Source organism: Schistocerca nitens, chromosome 12 (genome assembly GCF_023898315.1).
Source record: "Schistocerca nitens isolate TAMUIC-IGC-003100 chromosome 12, iqSchNite1.1, whole genome shotgun sequence".
Lineage (NCBI taxonomy): Eukaryota > Metazoa > Arthropoda > Insecta > Orthoptera > Acrididae > Schistocerca > Schistocerca nitens.
Window position 1 is genome coordinate 124,113,335 of NC_064625.1, and position 20,696 is coordinate 124,134,030.

The 20,696-nt window shown below is 41.4% G+C and overlaps 1 protein-coding gene across 1 annotated transcript in view; it reads right to left on the reverse strand.

The window, feature by feature from the left end:
* Nucleotides 1-20,696, reverse strand: part of LOC126215059 (thioredoxin domain-containing protein) — a 41,713-nt gene that overhangs the window by 13,533 nt on the left and 7,484 nt on the right. The window contains exons 3-4 of the mRNA XM_049941708.1: nucleotides 7,972-8,110; nucleotides 4,477-4,629 (exon numbers count right to left, since the gene is read on the reverse strand). Coding sequence (XP_049797665.1) covers nucleotides 4,477-4,629; nucleotides 7,972-8,110 — 292 coding nt within the window. The remainder of the gene's footprint in view (nucleotides 1-4,476; nucleotides 4,630-7,971; nucleotides 8,111-20,696) is intronic.

Sequence of the window (20,696 nt, forward strand, 5' to 3'; positions counted from 1 at the left end):
ACTATACTATGGCGCTGCTTCTCTTGGCGCGTGCGTCGTGTGCAACTGGCAACGCAGCAATCTCCCGCGTCTGGGCGGGCATGCGCGAGCCGCCAAGATAAAAGAATTCAACTATAGTGACAGTGGGTTTATTCATCTTGTGACACTTATTAATCTTCTGATTAGGGTGCAGGAGACAGGCAAAAATTTAGTATTATAATTCATTTATATAAAATTATAGCTAATGGCATGGAGCAGTAATCCAAAATTAATGCTTTTTCCAGAAAACATACATCGACCATGCTGTGAAAGGAAACCGAGCGGAAATATGGAAAATAAATTAAAATTTGGAGAAAAAGAATTTTAAAAATGTGAGCTTTAATGACAAAACTGTAATTCTTTCAGAGACGGCAAAGAACACGGAAGATCAGATGAACAGAATTGACAGTATTTTGAAAACAGGTTATAAGATGAACATCGGGGCAAGTAAGAGAAGACTGATGGAATGCAGTCAAAATAGGTGATGCTCAGAAGATTGGAATAGTAGAGACACTAAAAGTAGTAGAAGAGTTTTAATTTGTTGGATGTGAGGTCCACCAGTTATGCAAAACACCGTTTTTCTTAGAACCCAAACATGTTTCGGCACCACTGTGCCATCACCAGTGGGTTTTCGTTTTTATTTATTCTTTACATTTGGCGTGCATGAATTTTCTTGATCACTTGTGTGTTAATTACTACAGGTAACAACGAAAACCCACTGATGATGGCACAGTGGTGCCAAAACATGTTTGGGTACTGAGAAAAATGGTGTTTTGCATAACTGGCGGACCTCACATCCAACAACTGTAACTGCAAACATGGCCAATACAAAGAGCTGAAAATCAAAATTATGGATAGAAGAGTTTTGTTATTTTGGTGGCAAAATAGCTGATGACGCCCAAAGTAGGGAGAATACAAAATGCAGACAGTCATAGCAAGAAAAGCATTTCTGGAGAAAAGAATATGAATTAAAGTGTTAGAAAGTCTTTTCTGAAGGTTCTTGTCTGGAATATACTCTTATATGAAGCGAAACATGGACAATAAAGAGTTCAGACAAGAAGTGCTACAGAAGACTGTGAAAGATCACATGGGTAGATCTGATCACTCATGAGCAGGTACTGACTTGATTTGGGGGAAAAAAATTATGGCACATCCTGACTAAATGAGGTATCAAGGAATTTTCAGTTTGGTAATGGGGGCGTGTGGGATAAAAACTGTACTGTGAGCAAGCTGGTTAACAGATGTAGGTTGCAGTAATTTTACATCTACACCTACGTGGATACTCTGCAAATCACATTTAAGTGTCAGGCAGAGGGTTCACTGAACCACCTTCACAATAATTCTCTATTATTCCAATTTCATACAGTGCATGGAAAAAATGAGCACCTGTATCTTCTGATGCCAAGTTCTGACTTCCCTTATTTTATTATGGTATCATTTCTCCCTAATTAGGTTGGCATCAACAAAATATTTTCACATTCGGAGGACAAAGTTGGTGATTGAAATTTCGTGAGAAGATTCCACCACAGTAAAAAATGCCTTTCTTTTAATGAAGTCCACTCCAAATCCTGTATTATTTCAGTGAAATTCTTTCCAGTTTGCTGCTGTACCTCCGAGGATGTCTCCCGCAGTCGGAGACGAAACGTCAGGAGAGAGTTTTATACTTCAACCACGGCCTATCAGCCCGGAAGTTTTAAGTGAAGACAATACCCGCCGTGAAAGCCTACATTGTATGATTAACTCTCTCTTCCATTTTGTAATAATACAAAACATGCTGCCCTTCTTTGAACTTTCTTGATGCACTCCATCAATCCTGTCACATAAGGATCCCACAATGCACAGCAGTATTCTAGAAAAGAACAGACAAGTGTATTGTATGCAGTCTCTTTAGTGCATCTGTTACATTTTCTAAGTGTCCTGCCAATAAAACGCAGTCTTGGTTAGCCTTCCCCACAACATCTTCTATGTGTTCCTTCCAATTAAAGTTGTTCGTAATTGTAATTCCTAGGTATTTAGTTGAATTTATCGCCTTTACAACTGTGACCCCTCTGACAGGAAATCATGAATACAGTAACATATCTGAGATGATATTCCATAAGCAAGCAATTTCACTACAAGCCGTTTGTGTGGCACAGTGTCAAAAGCCTTTCAGAAATCCAGAAATACGGAATCAACCTGAAATCCCTTGTCGACAGCACTCAATACTGGGTGCGAGTAAATAGCTAATTGTGTTTCACATGAATGATGTTTTCTCAATCTGTGTCAACTGTGTGTCAATAGACAGTTTTCTTCGAGGTAGTTCATAATGTTCAAACACAATAAATGTTAAAAAATTCTGCTGCATATCAACGTTAATGGTATGAGCCTGTAATTTAGTGGGTTACTCGTACTACTGTTCTTGAATATTGGTGTGACTTGCGCAACTATCCAGTCTTTGGGTACGGATCTTTCGTTAAGCGAACGGTTGTATATGGTTGTTAAGTATGGAGCTATTGTATCAGCATACTCTGAAAAGAACCTAACTGGTATACAATCTGGACCAGAAGACTTGCTTCTTTAAGTGATTTAAGTCGCTTCATTACTCCAAGGATATTTACTTCTACATTACTCATGTTGGCAGCTGTTCTTGATTCAAATTCTGGAATATTTGCTTTTTCTTCTTTGGCAAAGGAATTTCGGAAGGCTGTGTTTAGTAACTCTCCTTTGGCAGCACTGTTGTCAATAGTATTTCCATTGCTATTGTGCAGAGAAGGTGTCGATTGTGTCATGCCGCTAGCCTACTTCACATAAGACCAGAATCTCTTTGGATTTTCTGCCAGTTTCGAGATAAAACTACACAGAGATCAGGCATACAGAAGATAGAGTAGAGTGAAGAGCAGCATCAAACCTGCCTGGACTAAAGATCATAGCATTAACAATAAGGCTAATAATCAATGACACATTGCTTAAATTAGCAGTTTTCCTTTCATGAACTCCTTCAGCCATCTGTAATTTGTGTTCCGGAGTATCGTGTAATTTCTTCTTGAGCAAGCCTTGCTTCATGATGAATGTTGTTGTCATTTAGTCTTAGGAGTTTTAGGATGTCCATCATTTATTACTGATTCAAAATAAGTGTGGTATTCCGACTACAAGCTGTTCATTTTCACTGCTACAGCGAAAAGGACTTTTTTTTTCTTTTTCTTTTTTTCAAGTACACTGCTCTACTATACTCTGCTATTGTCATTTAATTTTGCAATTTTAATTTGATCCCATTAGTGTACCACTATTGTGTTTATCATTTTGTTCCAGGTCTGAGAGTAGCCCATTAACAGCTGGAACCAACAATTTGGTTACTGATTATCCAAAATTGTGATTGTGACAAAGTTTTCCTGACAAACAAATCTCTCAAACACCATTAACGACAGAAATGCTATTTTGTTCGCCAGAAATTGTTCATAATGTACAGGGATAATGCCTTTCCACCATCAATAGTTCTGTGGTTGTTCAGTGACACTTGCTGAGCATTTTGGTGGGAGGGACCCACAGCCTCTGGCAACTCGGTTGGTTGGTCAACCTGGGGAAGCTGAGGGGGAGGAGAGGAGGGACCAAACAGTGAGGTCACCGGTCCCATCTGATTATGGAAGGATGGGAAAGGAAATCGACCGTGCCCTTTTAGGGAACCATACCGGCACTGCCTGAAGTGATTTAGGAAAACACTGAAAACCTACATCAGGATGGGCGGAAGCAGGTTTAAACCGTCGTCCTCTCGAATATGAGTGCAATGTGCTAACCACTACGCCACCGTGATCAGCCCTCTGGTGGCTTGTCACAGAGTACTGATGTAATTATGACTTATTTGTCATTGTTTGTGTGAAAATATCTTCACAACAGTGCAAAAGCCAGTAATATTTAATTATGAAAATGTACAACGCGAAACAAAATATTGAAACAACCCTCAGACATGTGTGAAAGTACTGTGATGCAGTTTCACTTCAGTCAGTGAACCTGTATACAAGCTGTACATCAGCCAACTCTTCATCACTAAACCCACCCAACAAACAAGCAATACTGAGTGTAAGTTTGAGGGCGAAGTGTACAGAAAGCATTACCATGAGTGAATGGATGAAGTTTATGTCTGCAAAAGACACACAGAATGTATTGTTGACATTTGCACTATTGTGCAGGTATTATCTATGCAAATGCAGATACAGAGGTAAAAGGGGGTACAAGAAATTGAACTAAATACAATTACTCTGTAATGATCTACCACAGACTGTTAGTCCCTGGTGGCAAACTGCTCAGAAAATGTCTTCGAACAGCCTCTGAAATTTTGTCTCTGCGGTTTGGGTTCACCCTTTAATTTACGTTTATTGTTCATCACGTATGTTTATAATGGCAACAAGAATGTCAGCACTGAGTTAAGAGCATTTTCACATTATTACTGGAGTGTTCAATAGAAAAGAGGAATCTCGTACTTACAATATGAAAGTAGGCGCCCGCGACACCGAGAACCGCCTCGCAGTTGCCGAGTTAACGTCGACACGAGCCACGTTGACGCGGCCACGTAGCTTGGCACCGACAGCTTCCCAGCGAGCCATGAGGCGCCCGCACTCTGCACAGTCCGTCCCCTCACTGTGAGCAGGCAAGAGCACAATTTTAAATGTTGCAATCCGATATGCCTGGTTTTTTTAAACAAGTACCAATAATGCCACTCTATTTTATGCAATTTCATAAAAAAATTTACAGGCTGATAATAACTGAACTACCGTATTTACTCGAATCTAAGCCGCACTTTTTTCCGGTTTTTGTAATCCAAAAAACTGCCTGTGGCTTAGAATCGAGTGCAAATTAAGCGGAAGTTCTGAAAAATGTTGGTAGGTGCCGCCACAACTAACTTCTGCCGTCGAAAATATGTAGCGCTACACAGGCTTGCTTTGCAGGCACAAAGATAAATACTGGCGCCAAAACCTCTGCGTCAGTAAAAAAAAAAAAAAAAAAGTGGAAGACGAGCCTTTTTCTCCGCCCCGAGTTTCGACCACTGCATTTTCATACATTATCCAACGAAACAAATACAAATTCCGTATTGTTAATCTTCGAATGTAGCAGCATTTCAATGTACTACGAAAATCCGACTGGCAAGACTGTTTGGGGTTTTTGTCAATATGGCTAACTCTATGTTCTGAATTTTTTTCTACCTGTGAGAAGAGATGGTTGCTAATAGGAACTTTTATCAATTGTGAATCACATGCAGTATTCTCTTCACCATAAGAATAATACGAATATAAACATTTTGCGATGTATTCTTTCGTGTTTGCTGCTATCTCATTTAAATCCTATCTGCCTAATAAACTATGAAACTAGAGTGAGACAACAGCAAACGTGGAAGAATATACTTAGTATGTCATGTTTATATTCGTATTATTCTTCTGGCTAATAGTGATACAGTCAGAAATGAAGCACGGCAATTGACTAGATATTTAAATCTAAGATGACTAATTTCTGTGCAGAATGTAATGTAATGTACTAAAGCGGCGTCTGCAAAGATTTTCAAACGGGGAAAAATTTTCGCTAAACTCTCGTTCAGAACATCTTCTATCATACGCAGTCTATTATTTGGTTCTTGTTGATCATTATCAAAGAAAGCAGCAGTGTAAGTAACAACAAACAGCAGCCTCTTGCCATTGTTTCGCTAATGAGACAATTCTTTTTTTAAAAAAAAAAAAAAGCGGCGCGCAGAAAAGCAAGCCATGCCGCAAGCGGCGACAGGCCATGAACATGCGCTATCAGAATGCGACAAACAATGCATGACACAGTACAGTAATGCATTTTCAGCTTAGAGCGACGTTAACACCTATAACAAAGAAAATGGCACTTATCAGATCAAAGAAAAATAAGCAATCAATTCAAACCAGACGAAGCACGTGAAAAAGGAAGGGTACCCGTATCAATACGGACGGAGCGCCTGACACATAGCAATGGCTACCTTGTAAAGCTTAACTGTTAAGCTTACGACTCGAACCAAACTACTGTAGTTGTACCGTCATTCATTCGACCTAAATTGTGTCTCATATTAAAATGGACCAACTTTGTTTCGATTTGGAGGTGCGGCCTAAAACTTTTATCTCCTCTTGAATTTCGAGTCTCAAATTTCAGGTGCGGCTTAGATTAGGGAAATTTTTTTTTTCCTTGATTTTGAGTCTCATTTTTCAGGTGCGGCTTAGATTCGAGTGCGGCTTGGATTTGAGTAAATACGGTATACAAAATAAAATAGTCATAACTTCTCAATAGTTTGCATTAGGGCAGTCAAACTGCACGGTTAACTGTGGAGCACGATGGGAATTAGTATGAACATGCGTCTTGTTATGGTGGCCATTTGCACGTGAAAACGTCACGGTAGAGAGTGCCTGAGTGTATAGCACTTGTGAAGGCCTACTATGCGAGCAATAACAGCCCAACTGCAGCTCAAAGGAAGTTTGTGTCCAAGTTCAAGCTGAAGTGTGCTAACAATCAAGAAATTGATTTGCACGTCTGAGAGAACAGGTACAGGTACAGGTACTGTTTGTGATGACAGTATTGGCAATGCCAGTTGTCCAAAAAGAGTGAAAATGCCTGAAAACATTGAGAAGACACACACTGTGTTTCAAATCAGCCCCAGGAAATCAATCAGACAAGCTGCACGACAGGTGGGAATCAACCGGGAGACACTCTGACAAATTGCTATTGAAGACCTGCATCTCCCCCCACACAAAACTCAAACCCATCAGACATTAATTCCCAGGGGCATGGAATACCAACACTATTGTCCACAAGATTGATGAACAGGACTTTGTTGTGATTATAATTTGGTTTAGCGATGAAGCATTTGGACGGATTCGTCAATAAGCAAAATTAGCGCATTTCGGCGACTGAGAATCTGAATTTCATGATAGAGAAGTCTCTTCAACCTCAACAGTTGCTGTGCAGTGTGCAATGTCCAGACACAGAATAATCGGTATGATGGCATGGTGGCTACCAAACAGTAAGTGAAGGTTTTGCAAGATAATTTCATACCCATCATCCAAAATGACCCTGGTTTTCACAAGATGTGGTTCGTGCAGCAGTGAGCAGCAATCTATCATTTTCACAATGTTGTTATTATTCCACCCTGGATTTTTCTACGATTTTATTTTGCGTTACAGTTGATATCACTTACAGGAATCTCACAATGATTATCAAAACGTCATTCTACTGCACTGGACCATATTGTCTGCCCCATCTCAATAATTCTGGTACATCTTGAACCTATTTTCAGTTATTAATACTGCTTTCCTAACACCTCACATTAAAGGATTCAGTCTTCATTTGCAGCTGAACTTATATCTTGCATAATCATTGACATTAACATTCTATTCACTGAATAACATTAATTTCATTACGTTTCATTTTCACTCTCGTCTGAGAAAAAATAAGTGTCAAAAGGAAGATGTATTCATTGGAAATTCCAAGTTGATGCAAACTGTGATGAATGTTTGCATTCATTAGGACAGCTGAAGATAATGTTCCAGCTCCGATCGATTAGGAGTGTATGCTCAACAGCTTTGGTACGAGAAGATAAATTTGTAGATTTAATAATGTGCCCACACCATCATAATTCTAAACATCCTCTAACGTCTAATACAAACATAGCATTTGCAGGCCTCCCACAAACTAAATCAATATTTTACACACAGACACCACATAAGTATGACGTCAGCTGCAACAAAAGACCACTACGTCATGGCTCAAAGTCAACAGACAGAATCAAAGGCTAAAACTGATCGCTCTCAAGAAGGCCTTTAGCTTGTTACATAAAAAAATTATCAAAACTAGGGTGTATAGTCTGAGGCAAGAAAGGGTAAATAACTGAATGTACAGACACACTGGACTGACAATTAACTTCAAGCTCACACACCAGGTTTACAGATTTTACAACACAATAGGTCTCTCCATACTCACAACATGACAAACCAGTCCCCTGTGGTGGCTCCACTGGCCGCCTGGGTCAGGTGCTCGAACGTGTCATCCGTCAGCTCCTTCACTGCAGGCTCTCTGTTTTCGCTGAATGTCTGAAGGATGCTGTCATCATTTAAAGGACCTGTAAACGTAGAGTGGAGTTTCTTTAGGCACATACATTAACAGGACATTTTTAGAAGAAATCTGACCAGTGGTCCACTAGACGTATACAATAAAGAGCCAAAAAATTACGACAGCTGCGCACCACAATACTGAACACTACCTGGGGCACCGGAGGCACGCAATGCGGTAAGTACAGCAGAGGTGAATGGAGAATCACACTTCTGACGATACGGGCTGCAGATGGGAAATCCACTGAGGTCAGTGACTTTGACAAGGAGTGCATTATTACACCCCGGTGCCTGGGAAAGAGCGTCTCAGAAACTGTGAAGTAAGTTGGTTGTTTGAGTGTTACTGCGTAGAAGTACGGGAAGTGGCTGAAGGGCAGTGAAGCTACAAGTAGACAACAAGGTGTTTCACATTTAAATGTTCCGCTGCCCACTCGACCAAATTATAAAGTGCCATACGCAAGGTGCTTCACTCAACTCTGTAACTGTGTGTCTTCTTTGTCAGTAGGCATAAACTCATTATAATCAGAATGCATATTAGCTAGTGTACTGAGGCTCTCCACTATGTCAACTTCCATTTTGGGAATGTTACCTACTTTAGAACAGATTCAACTCACAATTTTAATCTTTTTTTGAAACATTTCATGTAACCAAATGACTGACTGGGCATTAAAAACTATGCAGAAGACTGATTTACCACCGTTACAACACAGTTTCTTAAATACTTATACAACAATCAGCTTTGAATACAGTCATTGTTTAGCTGAGACTTTTTACAATTAAAAGTTAATCAATTACATGAAGCCAAATATGACATTAGTTACAAAATTAAACAACCGAAATTCCAGTCTGGAATAATGACAATATTATGAAAAGGATAGCTCTTCTCAACATACAGTAGAGATGCTGAGTCACAGATGGGCACAAGTAAAGGACTGTCAAACAAAGTTTTCGTCATTATAGATGCGGGTATTGCAGCTGGAGATGGTTAATCTGATGGTAAGACCGTTTGGGGGGGATTCCACGAGTCAAGCAAAAATGCAGGAGCAGTATGTGGGATTGGGTTCTGGCTAGGGACGGTTACTGTGTTCCCACTGAAAGAATATTTGCTTTTGTAGACCATCACCTTTGGCCTATTACCCGCAACCTACCCTCCTATGTAATAGATACCAACCATTTCCTCCACCAACTATCGACTAATGTCCCCAATGCCCATAGCCTTGCCACTATTGAACACTACCTTTTCCAACATCCAACAGAATCCAAACCTACAACCTCCTTCCTAGTCACCATGATCAACTATATCTTCAGCCACAATTACTTCTCCTTTAAAGGTATCAGCTACAAACAAATCTTGGGTACGGCTATAGGCACCCACGTAGCACCATTCTATGCCAACCTATGGGCCACCTACAAGAATCCTTTCTAACCACCCAGAATCCAAAACCCCTCACCTGATTCAGATTCAGTGATGATGACTTCATGGTCTGGATTGAGGGTGAGGACACCCTATCCACATTCTTCCAGAACCTCAACACCTCCTCCCTGTCTTGGTCCACCTGGTCCTCCTCAACCCAACAAGTCACCTTCCTCAATGTTGATCTCCACCTCAAAGATGGCTACATCAATATCTCCATCCATATCAAACCTAGCAACCACTTGCAATACCTCCACTTCAACAGCTGCCACCCATTCCATACTGAGAAGTCCCTTCCATACAGCATATCCAACCATGGCCATTGCATCTGTAGTGATGAGCAGTGCCTTGTGAAATATACAAAGGGTCTCAATGAGGTCTTCACATACCATCAATACCCCCCCCCCCCCCGAACTTCGTGCAAAAAACAGATCTCCTGTGCCTTATCTCTCCAGTCAGTCATCACCTCATGAAGTCCCACTGTCTGGCCACCGAGGAGCATTCCCCTCGAGACCCAGTAGCAACTGGGACTGGAGCAACTGAATTACATTCTCTGCTAGGGTGTTGACTACCTCTCATTATGCCCTGAAATGAAAAATGTCCTACCCACTATCCTTCCCAACCCTCCCATGCTGGTATATCACTGCCCACTGAACCTACACAATATCTTAGTCCATATCTACACAATCCCTGCTCCCAACCTCTTGCCTCGTGGCTCATATCACTGTAATAGACCTAGATACAAAACATATCCCTACGACCTCCGACAACCGTCTGCTCCAGTCAGGTCACGAGTGTCACCTATCCCATCAAAGGCAGGGCTACCTCTTATACCAGTCATGTGACTGCATTCTACACGGGAATGGCAAGCGACAAGCAGTCTGTCCTCACGAATGGCCACCGACAAATAGTGATCGAGAAACAGCTGGGCCACCCACTTGCTGAGTTCACCACCCAACATGACATTCTCCATTTCACTGACTCATTCACAGCTTCTGCCTTCCCACCAACACCAACTTTTCTGAACTGCACAAGTGGGATCTCTCCCTACAATATAGCCTACATTCCCATAACCCTCCTGGCCTCAACCTTCGTTAGTCATTGTCCTTTACCCACCCATCCCCTTCCCTGTTCTCATTCCAGTGCTATATATATCCCTCTCTATTTCACCAATGCACCCACTGTCTTCTTACTTCTCTCCTTTTCTGCTGCCCCTCCAACCCCCCCCCCCCTCTAACTTTCTGACTGCACCTAGGTGTCCTACCCTCTCCTCACTTCTTCCCTGTATGCTCTCACAAGCAGCACTTTACCGTCCCCCACTCCTAACCTGCTATCCTTCCCCAGCCTCTTCCTTACCCCCACTGCAATGGTGCTTCTCCCATTATGCACAGCTGCCTACAGTCTGGCCTTGGCAGCCAGACACTGTGGTCATGTGTGTTTGAGTTCTGTGTGTGTGTGTGTGTGTGTGTGTGTGTGTGTGTGTGTGTGTGTGTGTGTGTGTGTGTGTGTGTGTGTGGTGTAATTCTGGTAAGGGCCTGTTTGACAGTCTTTTTGTTGTGCCTACCTGCGGCTTAGTATCTCCGCTGTATGGTGACTAACAACTAATCTTTTTATAATATTGTCATAGTTACAAAATTATGTATGTAACTGTTGTGTACATAGTTCCGCGTAGTCAGTGCGTACACAACTTTCCCACTAGAGCGCGCCCCGCTAAGCACAACAGCGGAGGCACAGCGTTCGTCCGTCTCCGCACTGCGAGATGGCGCTGTCCTAAGAGACAGACCATCTACATCTACATTCATACTCCGCAAGCCACCCAACGGTGTGTGGCGGAGGGCACTTTACGTGCCACTGTCATTACCTCCCTTTCCTGTTCCAGTCTCGTATGGTTCGCGGGAAGAACGACTGTCTGAAAGCCTCCGTGCGTGCTCTAATCTCTCTAATTTTACATTCGTGATCTCCTCGGGAGGTATAAGTAGGGGGAAGCAATATACTCGATACCTCATCCAGAAACGCACCCTCTCGAAACCTGGCGAGCAAGCTACACCGCGATGCAGAGCGCCTCTCTTGCAGAGTCTGCCACTTGAGTTTATTAAACATCTCCGTAACGCTATCACGGTTACCAAATAACCCTGTGACGAAACGCGCCGCTCTTCTTTGGATCTTCTCTATCTCCTCCGTCAACCCGATCTGGTACGGATCCCACACTGATGAGCAATACTCAAGTATAGGTCGAACGAGTGTTTTGTAAGCCACCTCCTTTGTTGCTGGACTACATTTTCTAAGCACTCTCCCAATGAATCTCAACCTGGTACCCGCCTTACCAACAATTAATTTTATATGATCATTCCACTTCAAATCGTTCCGCACGCATACTCCCAGATATTTTACAGAAGTAACTGCTACCATTGTTTGTTCCGCTATCATATAATCATACAATAAAGGATCCTTCTTTCTATGTATTCGCAATACATTACATTTGTCTATGTTAAGGGACAGTTGCCACTCCCTGCACCAAGTGCCTATCCGCTGCAGATCTTCCTGCATTTCGCTACAATTTTCTAATGCTGCAACTTCTCTGTATACTACAGCATCATCCGCGAATAGCCGCATGGAACTTCCGACACTATCTACTAGGTCATTTATATATATTGTGAAAAGCAATGGTCCCATAACACTCCCCTGTGGCACGCCAGAGGTTACCTTAACGTCTGTAGACGTCTCTCCATTGATAACAACATGCTGTGTACTGTTTGCTAAAAAATCTTCAATCCAGCCACACGGCTGGTCTGATATTCCGTAGGCTCTTACTTTGTTTATCAGGCGACAGTGCGGAACTGTATCGGACGCCTTCCGGAAGTCAAGAAAAATAGCATCTACCTGGGAGCCTGTATCTAATATTTTCTGAGTCTCATGAACAAATAACGCGAGTTGGGTCTCACACGATCGCTGTTTACAGAATCCATGTTGATTCCTACATAGTAGATTCTGGGTTTCCAAAAACGACATGATACTCGAGCAAAAAACATGTTCTAAAATTCTACAACACATCGACGTCAGAGATATAGGTCTATAGTTTTGCGCATCTGCTCGACGACCCTTCTTGAAGACTGGGACTACCTGTGCTCTTTTCCAATCATTTGGAACCCTCCGTTCCTCTAGAGACTTGCGGTACACGGCTGTTAGAAGGGGGGCAAGTTCTTTCGCGTACTCTGTGTAGAATCGAATTGGTATCCCGTCAGGTCCAGTGGACTTTCCTCCGTTGAGTGATTCCAGTTGCTTTTCTATTCCTTGGACACTTATTTCGATGTCAGCCATTTTTTCGTTTGTGCGAGGATTTAGAGAAGGAACTGCAGTGCGGTCTTCCTCTGTGAAACAGCTTTGGAAAAAGGTGTTTAGTATTTCAGCTTTACGCGTGTCATCCTCTGTTTCAATGCCATCATCATCCCGGAGTGTCTGGATATGCTGTTTCGAGCCACTTACTGATTTAACGTAAGACCAGAACTTCCTAGGATTTTCTGTCAAGTCTGTACATAGAATTTTACTTTTGAATTCACTGAACGCTTCAAGCATAGCCCTCCTTACGCTAACTTTGACATCGTTTAGCTTCTGTTTGTCTGAGAGGTTTTGGCTGCATTTAAACTTGGAGTGAAGCTCTCTTTGCTTTCGCAGTAGTTTCCTAACTTTGTTGTTGTACCACGGTGGGTTTTTCCCGTCCCTCACAGTTTTACTCGGCACGTACCTGTCTAAAACGCATTTTACGATTGCCTTGAACTTTTTCCATAAACACTCAACATTGTCAGTGTCGGAACAGAAATTTTCGTTTTGATCTGTTAGGTAGTCTGAAATCTGCCTTCTATTACTCTTGCTAAACAGATAAACCTTCCTCCCTTTTTTTATATTCCTATTAACTTCCATATTCAGGGATGCTACAACGGCCTTATGATCACTGATTCCCTGTTCTGCACTTACAGAGTCGAAAAGTTTGGGTCTGTTTGTTATCAGTAGGTCCAAGATGTTATCTCCTCTGCTTCCGCCGATCTGCGTATTAATATGTAACGCAGCCAATGAGGTTGCTGCTAATGTAGAACCTTTTCTCCTCACGGATCACACTCGCGCAGTGATACCTGAACGTGCAAGGTATTATAACGAGTGTACAGACTTCCGATTGGTCAGTCTGCATTTATCTGCACCAGTCTGCATTTGTCTGTACCAGTATATAGTCAAGTTTCAGTCTGCGCCTAAAAAGATTATCATATTCCTGTACATAGCCATGAAGAGAAATGTATAGACACTTTGTCAAGTATCAGAGATATGTGAGAATAAGATTAACGTACCAAGACCAAAGGAACTTCAGATTGTCAATTGTAAACAGCATCCAGATCAAGTTAGGTAATATCTATGATTTTTATTATTTTAATAAATGTGTGTGAAAATTAATCAAGTTCTGTTTAAAGTTGGTCACCGTCAATCTGCTACTCTAAGCGTGCAAGTGGCATTTCTATCGTCTGACCTAACGGCAGAAGATAAACACGCCACGATATGACCACGAGACATATTGCTGACACTCGCCTACTTCGTTAGAGCGACAAGTCAAATAATCTGACGGTGTGTGTACCGAAAGTCTTACAGTACGCACACCACAGTAACTTTCTGAGATAATAATTCTAACGAAATTCCAAATAAAGCAGACTGAAATAAATATGGTTCTTTTTAAAAACACTGTGTTTGCTTTTACAAAATATTTTAGAAAAATGACAATTTATTTAAGGTTGTCACAATAGTTCACGGGCAAAATGCCAGATGTCAGTGTCAAACAGATACAATATTTCTGCAAATGATCACGTCGCCATCAGGTGCGCTGATAAACTAACTGATAGGAGGTCGGCACTGCGCTATCAGCCACTCTGTCGACCGTCCACGTCCGGCATCCCTATCCCTAGTCCTCCCGGCATCACTGTGTTCCGTCGCAGATTCGCGCCCGGGTGCACATGCTGGCAGCACCTCTGCTGTTCCTCTACCTGCACCTGAACTCAGTTCGATGTCTGGGATCTCTTTTCTCTTCTGCAGCATTCTAGTAGAAGGGTCCCGTGCCTTAGTAAGGATGTACACGCTATCGAGATTTATTAGCAAATCCCTTATTCGAATCACAACGGATTGCTAAATGATGCAGTCCCAGAAGTTGAGCACCTGAGTCAGAAATTTGGTGTGGTTATAACCCCTTCAACGTAATTCTGAGAGACACTGTTTTGCAGCTGCCGACTTACGAGGCTGCTGCAATCTGATGTCCTGTCAGTGTTCTCGGCAGTGATCTTCGACAGTATGCACCGTCTGACCGCACTGGCAGGGTATCTGACACACCCTGGATTTCCGTAGTCTGAGGTCACCTTTCACACTATCGAGCAGTGCCTGTATTTTCACTTGTGGGTGGAAAACCGTCTTCACTCGATGTTTCTGGAGAATTCGTCCTATTTTCCCGGATGCCACGAAAAGGAATAAAAGCGATGGCTGCATCCTCCCGAGAAACATCTTCTGGTTTCACCAATTGTACAGAGGGTATTAAATGTAGGGTTCTCCGAATTTTCCACTTCTTGTTGCCACTCTTCCAGAAAACTGCTGTGAGATGTTAAAGTTCTTAGTTGAGGCATTCGTTAGCAGAGAGGGTGTGAGCCCTATGTAGAAAAGTTTTCAGCATCCCATTCCCCTTAACTGGGTGGTGGCTGCTGTCCGCCTGTTAAGTATAGGTCGGTGTGTGTTTTTTATGTTGCTAACATGAATTGCAGTAGAAATTACACTTTGCAATCTGTCAAAAATGTACTCTTCTTAATCTCTTTACCTCCAGCTTATGTAAATGAAAAGTTTACATTACATTATTACCATCATAATTTCTGTAATCGTTGAAAAGAGTTTCAATACAATATCTGAGGCTCCACTTTAGATTCTCAAGCTTTTAGAAGTTTTTTGTGGATAATGAGGTTCTGGCCCATTGACCCAACCTCCAACTTAGAGGACCAGGATTTGATATCAGTGTTTACTCCACTAGGAGGGTCGGTTTCACCACGCCTATAGAGATCCCCTCCCCCCCCCCCCCCCCCTTCCCTAGGTGGGACACATATTGTCTGGCTCCTCTGTTGAGGCCTGTCCAGCTTGGGTGACCCTGCCAGTAGCTACACTACCGCTGGCATAGCCCTCGACAACAGCAATACGAAAAGAGTAGGTAAGATAATGGTCGAATCATTGCTATGCTATGGATCAGAACTGCAGATCTTAAATGTGGATCTCAAAAGAAGACTATTAGCTGTGGAAATGGATTATTTGCATAGGAGTGCCAGAACATCAAGGATCGAAAGAAAACTAATCGTGAAGTAAGAGCTAGAATGAAGGCAAATGATACAGTGATCGATAGAATTGAAAGAAAATCATTAAAATGGTACGGACACATGATGAGAATTCCAGATCATCAGTGGCCAAAGAAGGTTTATGAAAGGAAACCACCCGGCAGATGTAAGCGTGAAAGACCACGTTCTTGGACACACCACATAAATGGAGTAATGGAACATCGCAACATCAACAAAGAAGATGCGCTGGATAAAGAGGCTTCGCGGAGGATAACAGGAATACAACAAGATGATGTTATTAATTAATCTTTGTATTGATTAATACTGTAATAATAATAAATTTCTCTAATTAGTACATTTGAAAAATAATATAGTTCAAGAGACAAAATTATTTTAAAATGTGATAGACAATAAAATTGGTTCTGAGTAATAGCAAATATATGAACATAATGCTTTAGTCAGTTGGTGTTACGAAAATCACATATACACAAGATACGGATCGCGTTCTTCAGAAATATTATCTTACAACATATTGATACTGTAAAATGTGGTCGAGTGCAGTATCAGTAGATTAATATTGTGTATCCACATTCCGCTACATTTCAACATCCATGTTTCATCACAGAATGTGAAGGTCAGAAACTTTCCCATTCTGTATAGCACTGTGGCTGATCTGGTAACAAAATACAATGTTAGTGCAAAAATACAATGTTAGTGCAGGCACATGCGTTTTAAAGCACACTGTTTAGCACACACTGTTGAAGCAGCAGATGTCCATTGCTTAGCCAATCACACGGTCAGTTACACGTGCAGTGGTGATGTGATCATCAGAACTGGACCACGCATTGATGGAAACATTTCACCCGGTCGGATAGACCGAAGGTTGCATCCGGACACTGCACACTGTGAAAGGATGGAGGTCTGTGTGGCAGTGTTCTGCTCTGTGGGACATTCATCTGGGGTTCTCTCAGACATGTGGCAGTAATCAAAGGCAGTGTGACAGCTGTGAACTACGTGAACATTACTGCAGACCACTGACTTAATATCTGATGTATTTCACAAGGAAGATGGTATCCTCCAGAAGTGTAACTGTCCAAGTCACACGGCCAGAATCGTGCAACTGTGGTCCGAGGAGCACGACGGTAGACTCACGATTCTGTATTGGTCATGAAATTTGCCTGATCTGAAACCGAGGAATACATCTAAAACTGAATTTCCAGCATGCTGGGATGCTGAATGGTCAACAACTTGCATTACTATGTCAACGTGACAAACAGCCAAAGTTGCAAAATAGCTCTTTTTATACTAGATGATGACTAATTTCGGGGTTTTTATACGCTGTGAACTTACAGGCTAAAACTACAATTTGTTACATGAAGTGCCAAATAGTCAAGGTGTGTCACAAATTACAATCTCTAACGTATCAAAATACAAACAATCCAATGAGAATAAATATTACTTCACACAGCAAAATATCATGACAGTTGTTATCCAAAGGAGTAGAGTGCAAGTGATCATGAAACTGAATACAAACAGGAACCAATAGCCTAGCCTCAATCAGCACGAGGCAATTTCCCTGCAGATGGCACCCTTATTGGAGATTTAGGGAAGTCATTATTGCATTCCATAATCATCATCAATACAACAAAATAATGGATGCAGGAGTGTATAAGTCACACTGCTAAGAAATTATACATCTTTTTTTATACCGAGTTTCTTACATTAAAGCAGGAGGTCAATCTATAAATAAGACAACACACAGCGCCACACTTGACAGCCATATCCACAGTACCACGATTCACTGTCCGTGTTGACTTTTGTGGCAAAATGCAATTCAATTTCTGCCACTTCCTTCAATTTCCAGCACACATACAGACTATTATTTCTCTAGATATCAGGAACCACGTACGGAATGAAGTCTGCTGCTACAGGTTCCATCTTCAGTCAAAATTAATCAGTTTGAACAGCAGGACATTCCATTCATATACACCAATTTACGGATAGTTCTTCTACAATCAAATATGACTGCATCACAAGTTTTTCATTTTCATCTGTCTCAAAGTTGACTGAGGTCCCAGTTGCAATTCGTCTGCAACTGACATTTGGCCAATTTTAAAATGAGAAAACAACTCTTCAACCCTTGCCTGCCCAAAGCTTCCTCCCCATCAGCCATCTGAAATATTGTGATGGCTTCTGCTGCTGATTTCCCCAACACAAAATTGAATCCAATGTTGTTATTTAACGTCTTCCACTGAATAATTGCCAAACAAGTGAAAGAGTTTTTACAAAAACATTCAAACAGACCACAATACTGCCTCTGCCATAATGCCGCTAGAGAAGCTGATACAAAATGGTGTCCGGTGAAGGCACCTAGCAGGAGAATTTGGTACTAGTGTTCTAGCCACTGCTAGAGAAGATTTCTCATTACTTTTGGGGCCTCCTGATATTCATAGATTCTTCACTTAAAAATAGTTCTTGAATTTCAAATGGTAATTGGCATTTATCTTCAAGCATCTCCCAGTTAAGGATTTTCAGGATTTCCCTGATGCTCTCCGTGAGTCGAACAAAACTGTTTATCATTCTTGTATAAGTTCAATATCCTCTGTTAGTACTATTTGGTATGTTTCCCACACACTTTAGCAGTATTCTAGGATTGGGTCACACAAGAGCATTGTATGCAATCACCTTTGTGGACTGCATTTTCGCAGTATGCTACTAATGAACCAAATTCTGTCCCCAGGATTGTTTATAAATGGGGCTATGTGATCATTCCATTTCATATCCCCTCGAACTGTTACACTCAGACTTTAATACAAACTGATTAGTGGCCCATTTTCATTATGTTTTGTACCTGATGATAAATACAAACAATCTGAGTACCCGATACAATTAGAAGAACAAGATTACTCGAGACACTGACTTTTTTCAATTTTAAGTAACTACATTTTTCAAATTTTGGAAAGACATTTAAAATTATTATTCTTATTAGCATTTTTATTTCTGTATTGTGGAAGCTATAAAGAAAACATTTGTAACACAAACTATTAATCACTTAGCAATTTCTGTGAATGTAAAAAACCTACTTCTGAAAATAACAATAATATGTAAAGTATAGATTACTACTCACCACATAGATGAGGTGTCGAGTTACAGATGGGCACAGTGAAAAAGACTGCTAAAATATTTAAGCTTTCGCCAAAGTCCTTCTTCCAAAATATAAAATGAACACACGTTCACACACGAAGCTCTCTCACTCACATGGCCACTGTCCCCAAACCCTTGGGCCCAACTGCAATGTTGTTCTTGTGTGTGTGTGTGTGTGTGTGTGTGTGTGTGTGTGTGTGTGTGTGTGTGTGTGCGCGCGCGCGCGCACGTGCGCATGCATGCATGCGCGCTTTCTATTTCGGAAGAAGGACAGTGTTAGAAAGCTTATGTAGTTTCAGTAGTCTTTTCATCGTGCCTGAGACTCTTCCATTGTTTTATTTTTGAAAATAATTACCTTTGTAATTAGTATATTTGGTAAGTTTTTGTATCTGTGGTTTTGTGTTTGTCTTATAGGCCACAGTAGATTCTTGGTGCCTAGTGAAACATGATGGTTCACTTTGTTTGACATACTTGTCAAGTTGTGGTAGAAAATGTGAGATTATTGTATAGTGGAAGAAACACATATGGAACACGTACGATTTATAATAAATATTAATATTAAAAACAGAAACTGAACCTATTTATTCTACTGCAACCAATAGAAATAAATAACTTTTCTAGACAACTGAGTCTACTTAAAGAAGAAACTACAATGGACTTCAACAGCAAATTTAAGTTAAACTAATTACACCTGATAATTGTTATTTCATTCATATTTAAATGTTTCCTCCAATTTTTCAGTGGTTTAGTATACTGGAGAAACACAACCCAAATCAAACTGTTGTACAAATGAGGTTTGGGAAGACATTTTTATAATTTGATGTAATTCAAGGTCATTAAAGTTGGGAACATTATATAATAATTGAATGACTTAACTGATTCCAATTGTGACTCATTGATAGTGTAGAATTATGATACCATACTATGTTTTCGGGTTTTGTCAAGTGTGCCGATTTACATGTCTGAACATTTAAACAAGTTGCCAACTTCTGCATCATTCTAAAGTCTTATCAAAAACTGACTGAACGCTGTGCAGCTTTTTACACACAGTGCTTCATTGTATGAAACTCCAACAGCAGCAAAAAATCCACTGTTATTGTCAATATGAGGGGGAGGTGGAAAATAAGTTTCCCCTGTCGACTGTGGGCAGAGTTGTGTGATATGGGCGAAAGACGACACGGCAGGTGAACGCGCACGTGCAGGACACCGATACACCATTGTGTAGATGTCGACCGCGATCAAGCAGATGGCGCTGTTGCAGTGTCTGTGCAAAGCGGAGGCCAGCCACTCAGTCTTTTCCCAGATATATGGAGAGAAGGTGCGTTTTGGAGTCGTGGTCACAGGCGGAAGTGAGAGCTGTTATCTGCTATGAATGGGCATGTGAAGTATCAGGCACAGAAATTCATAACCGCCTTGCAGAGGTCTATTGGTCAGGTGTGATGTCGAGGCAAATGGTGCGGAGATGGTGCCAGCAATTCAGTGATGGACGTCAGCAAGTGCAGGACATAGAGACCTGGGCGGATGCGCACGGCCACTACAGATGCACATGTCAGGAAGGTGGATGACACGATTAAAGTGAACCGGTGTATCCCCATTGATGGAGTAGTGGCAGAACTTGGAATCGGACACGAGTGAGCTCAGAAGATCGTCCACGACATTCTTCGGTACAGGAAGGTGTCAGCATGATGCCCCGCCAACTGA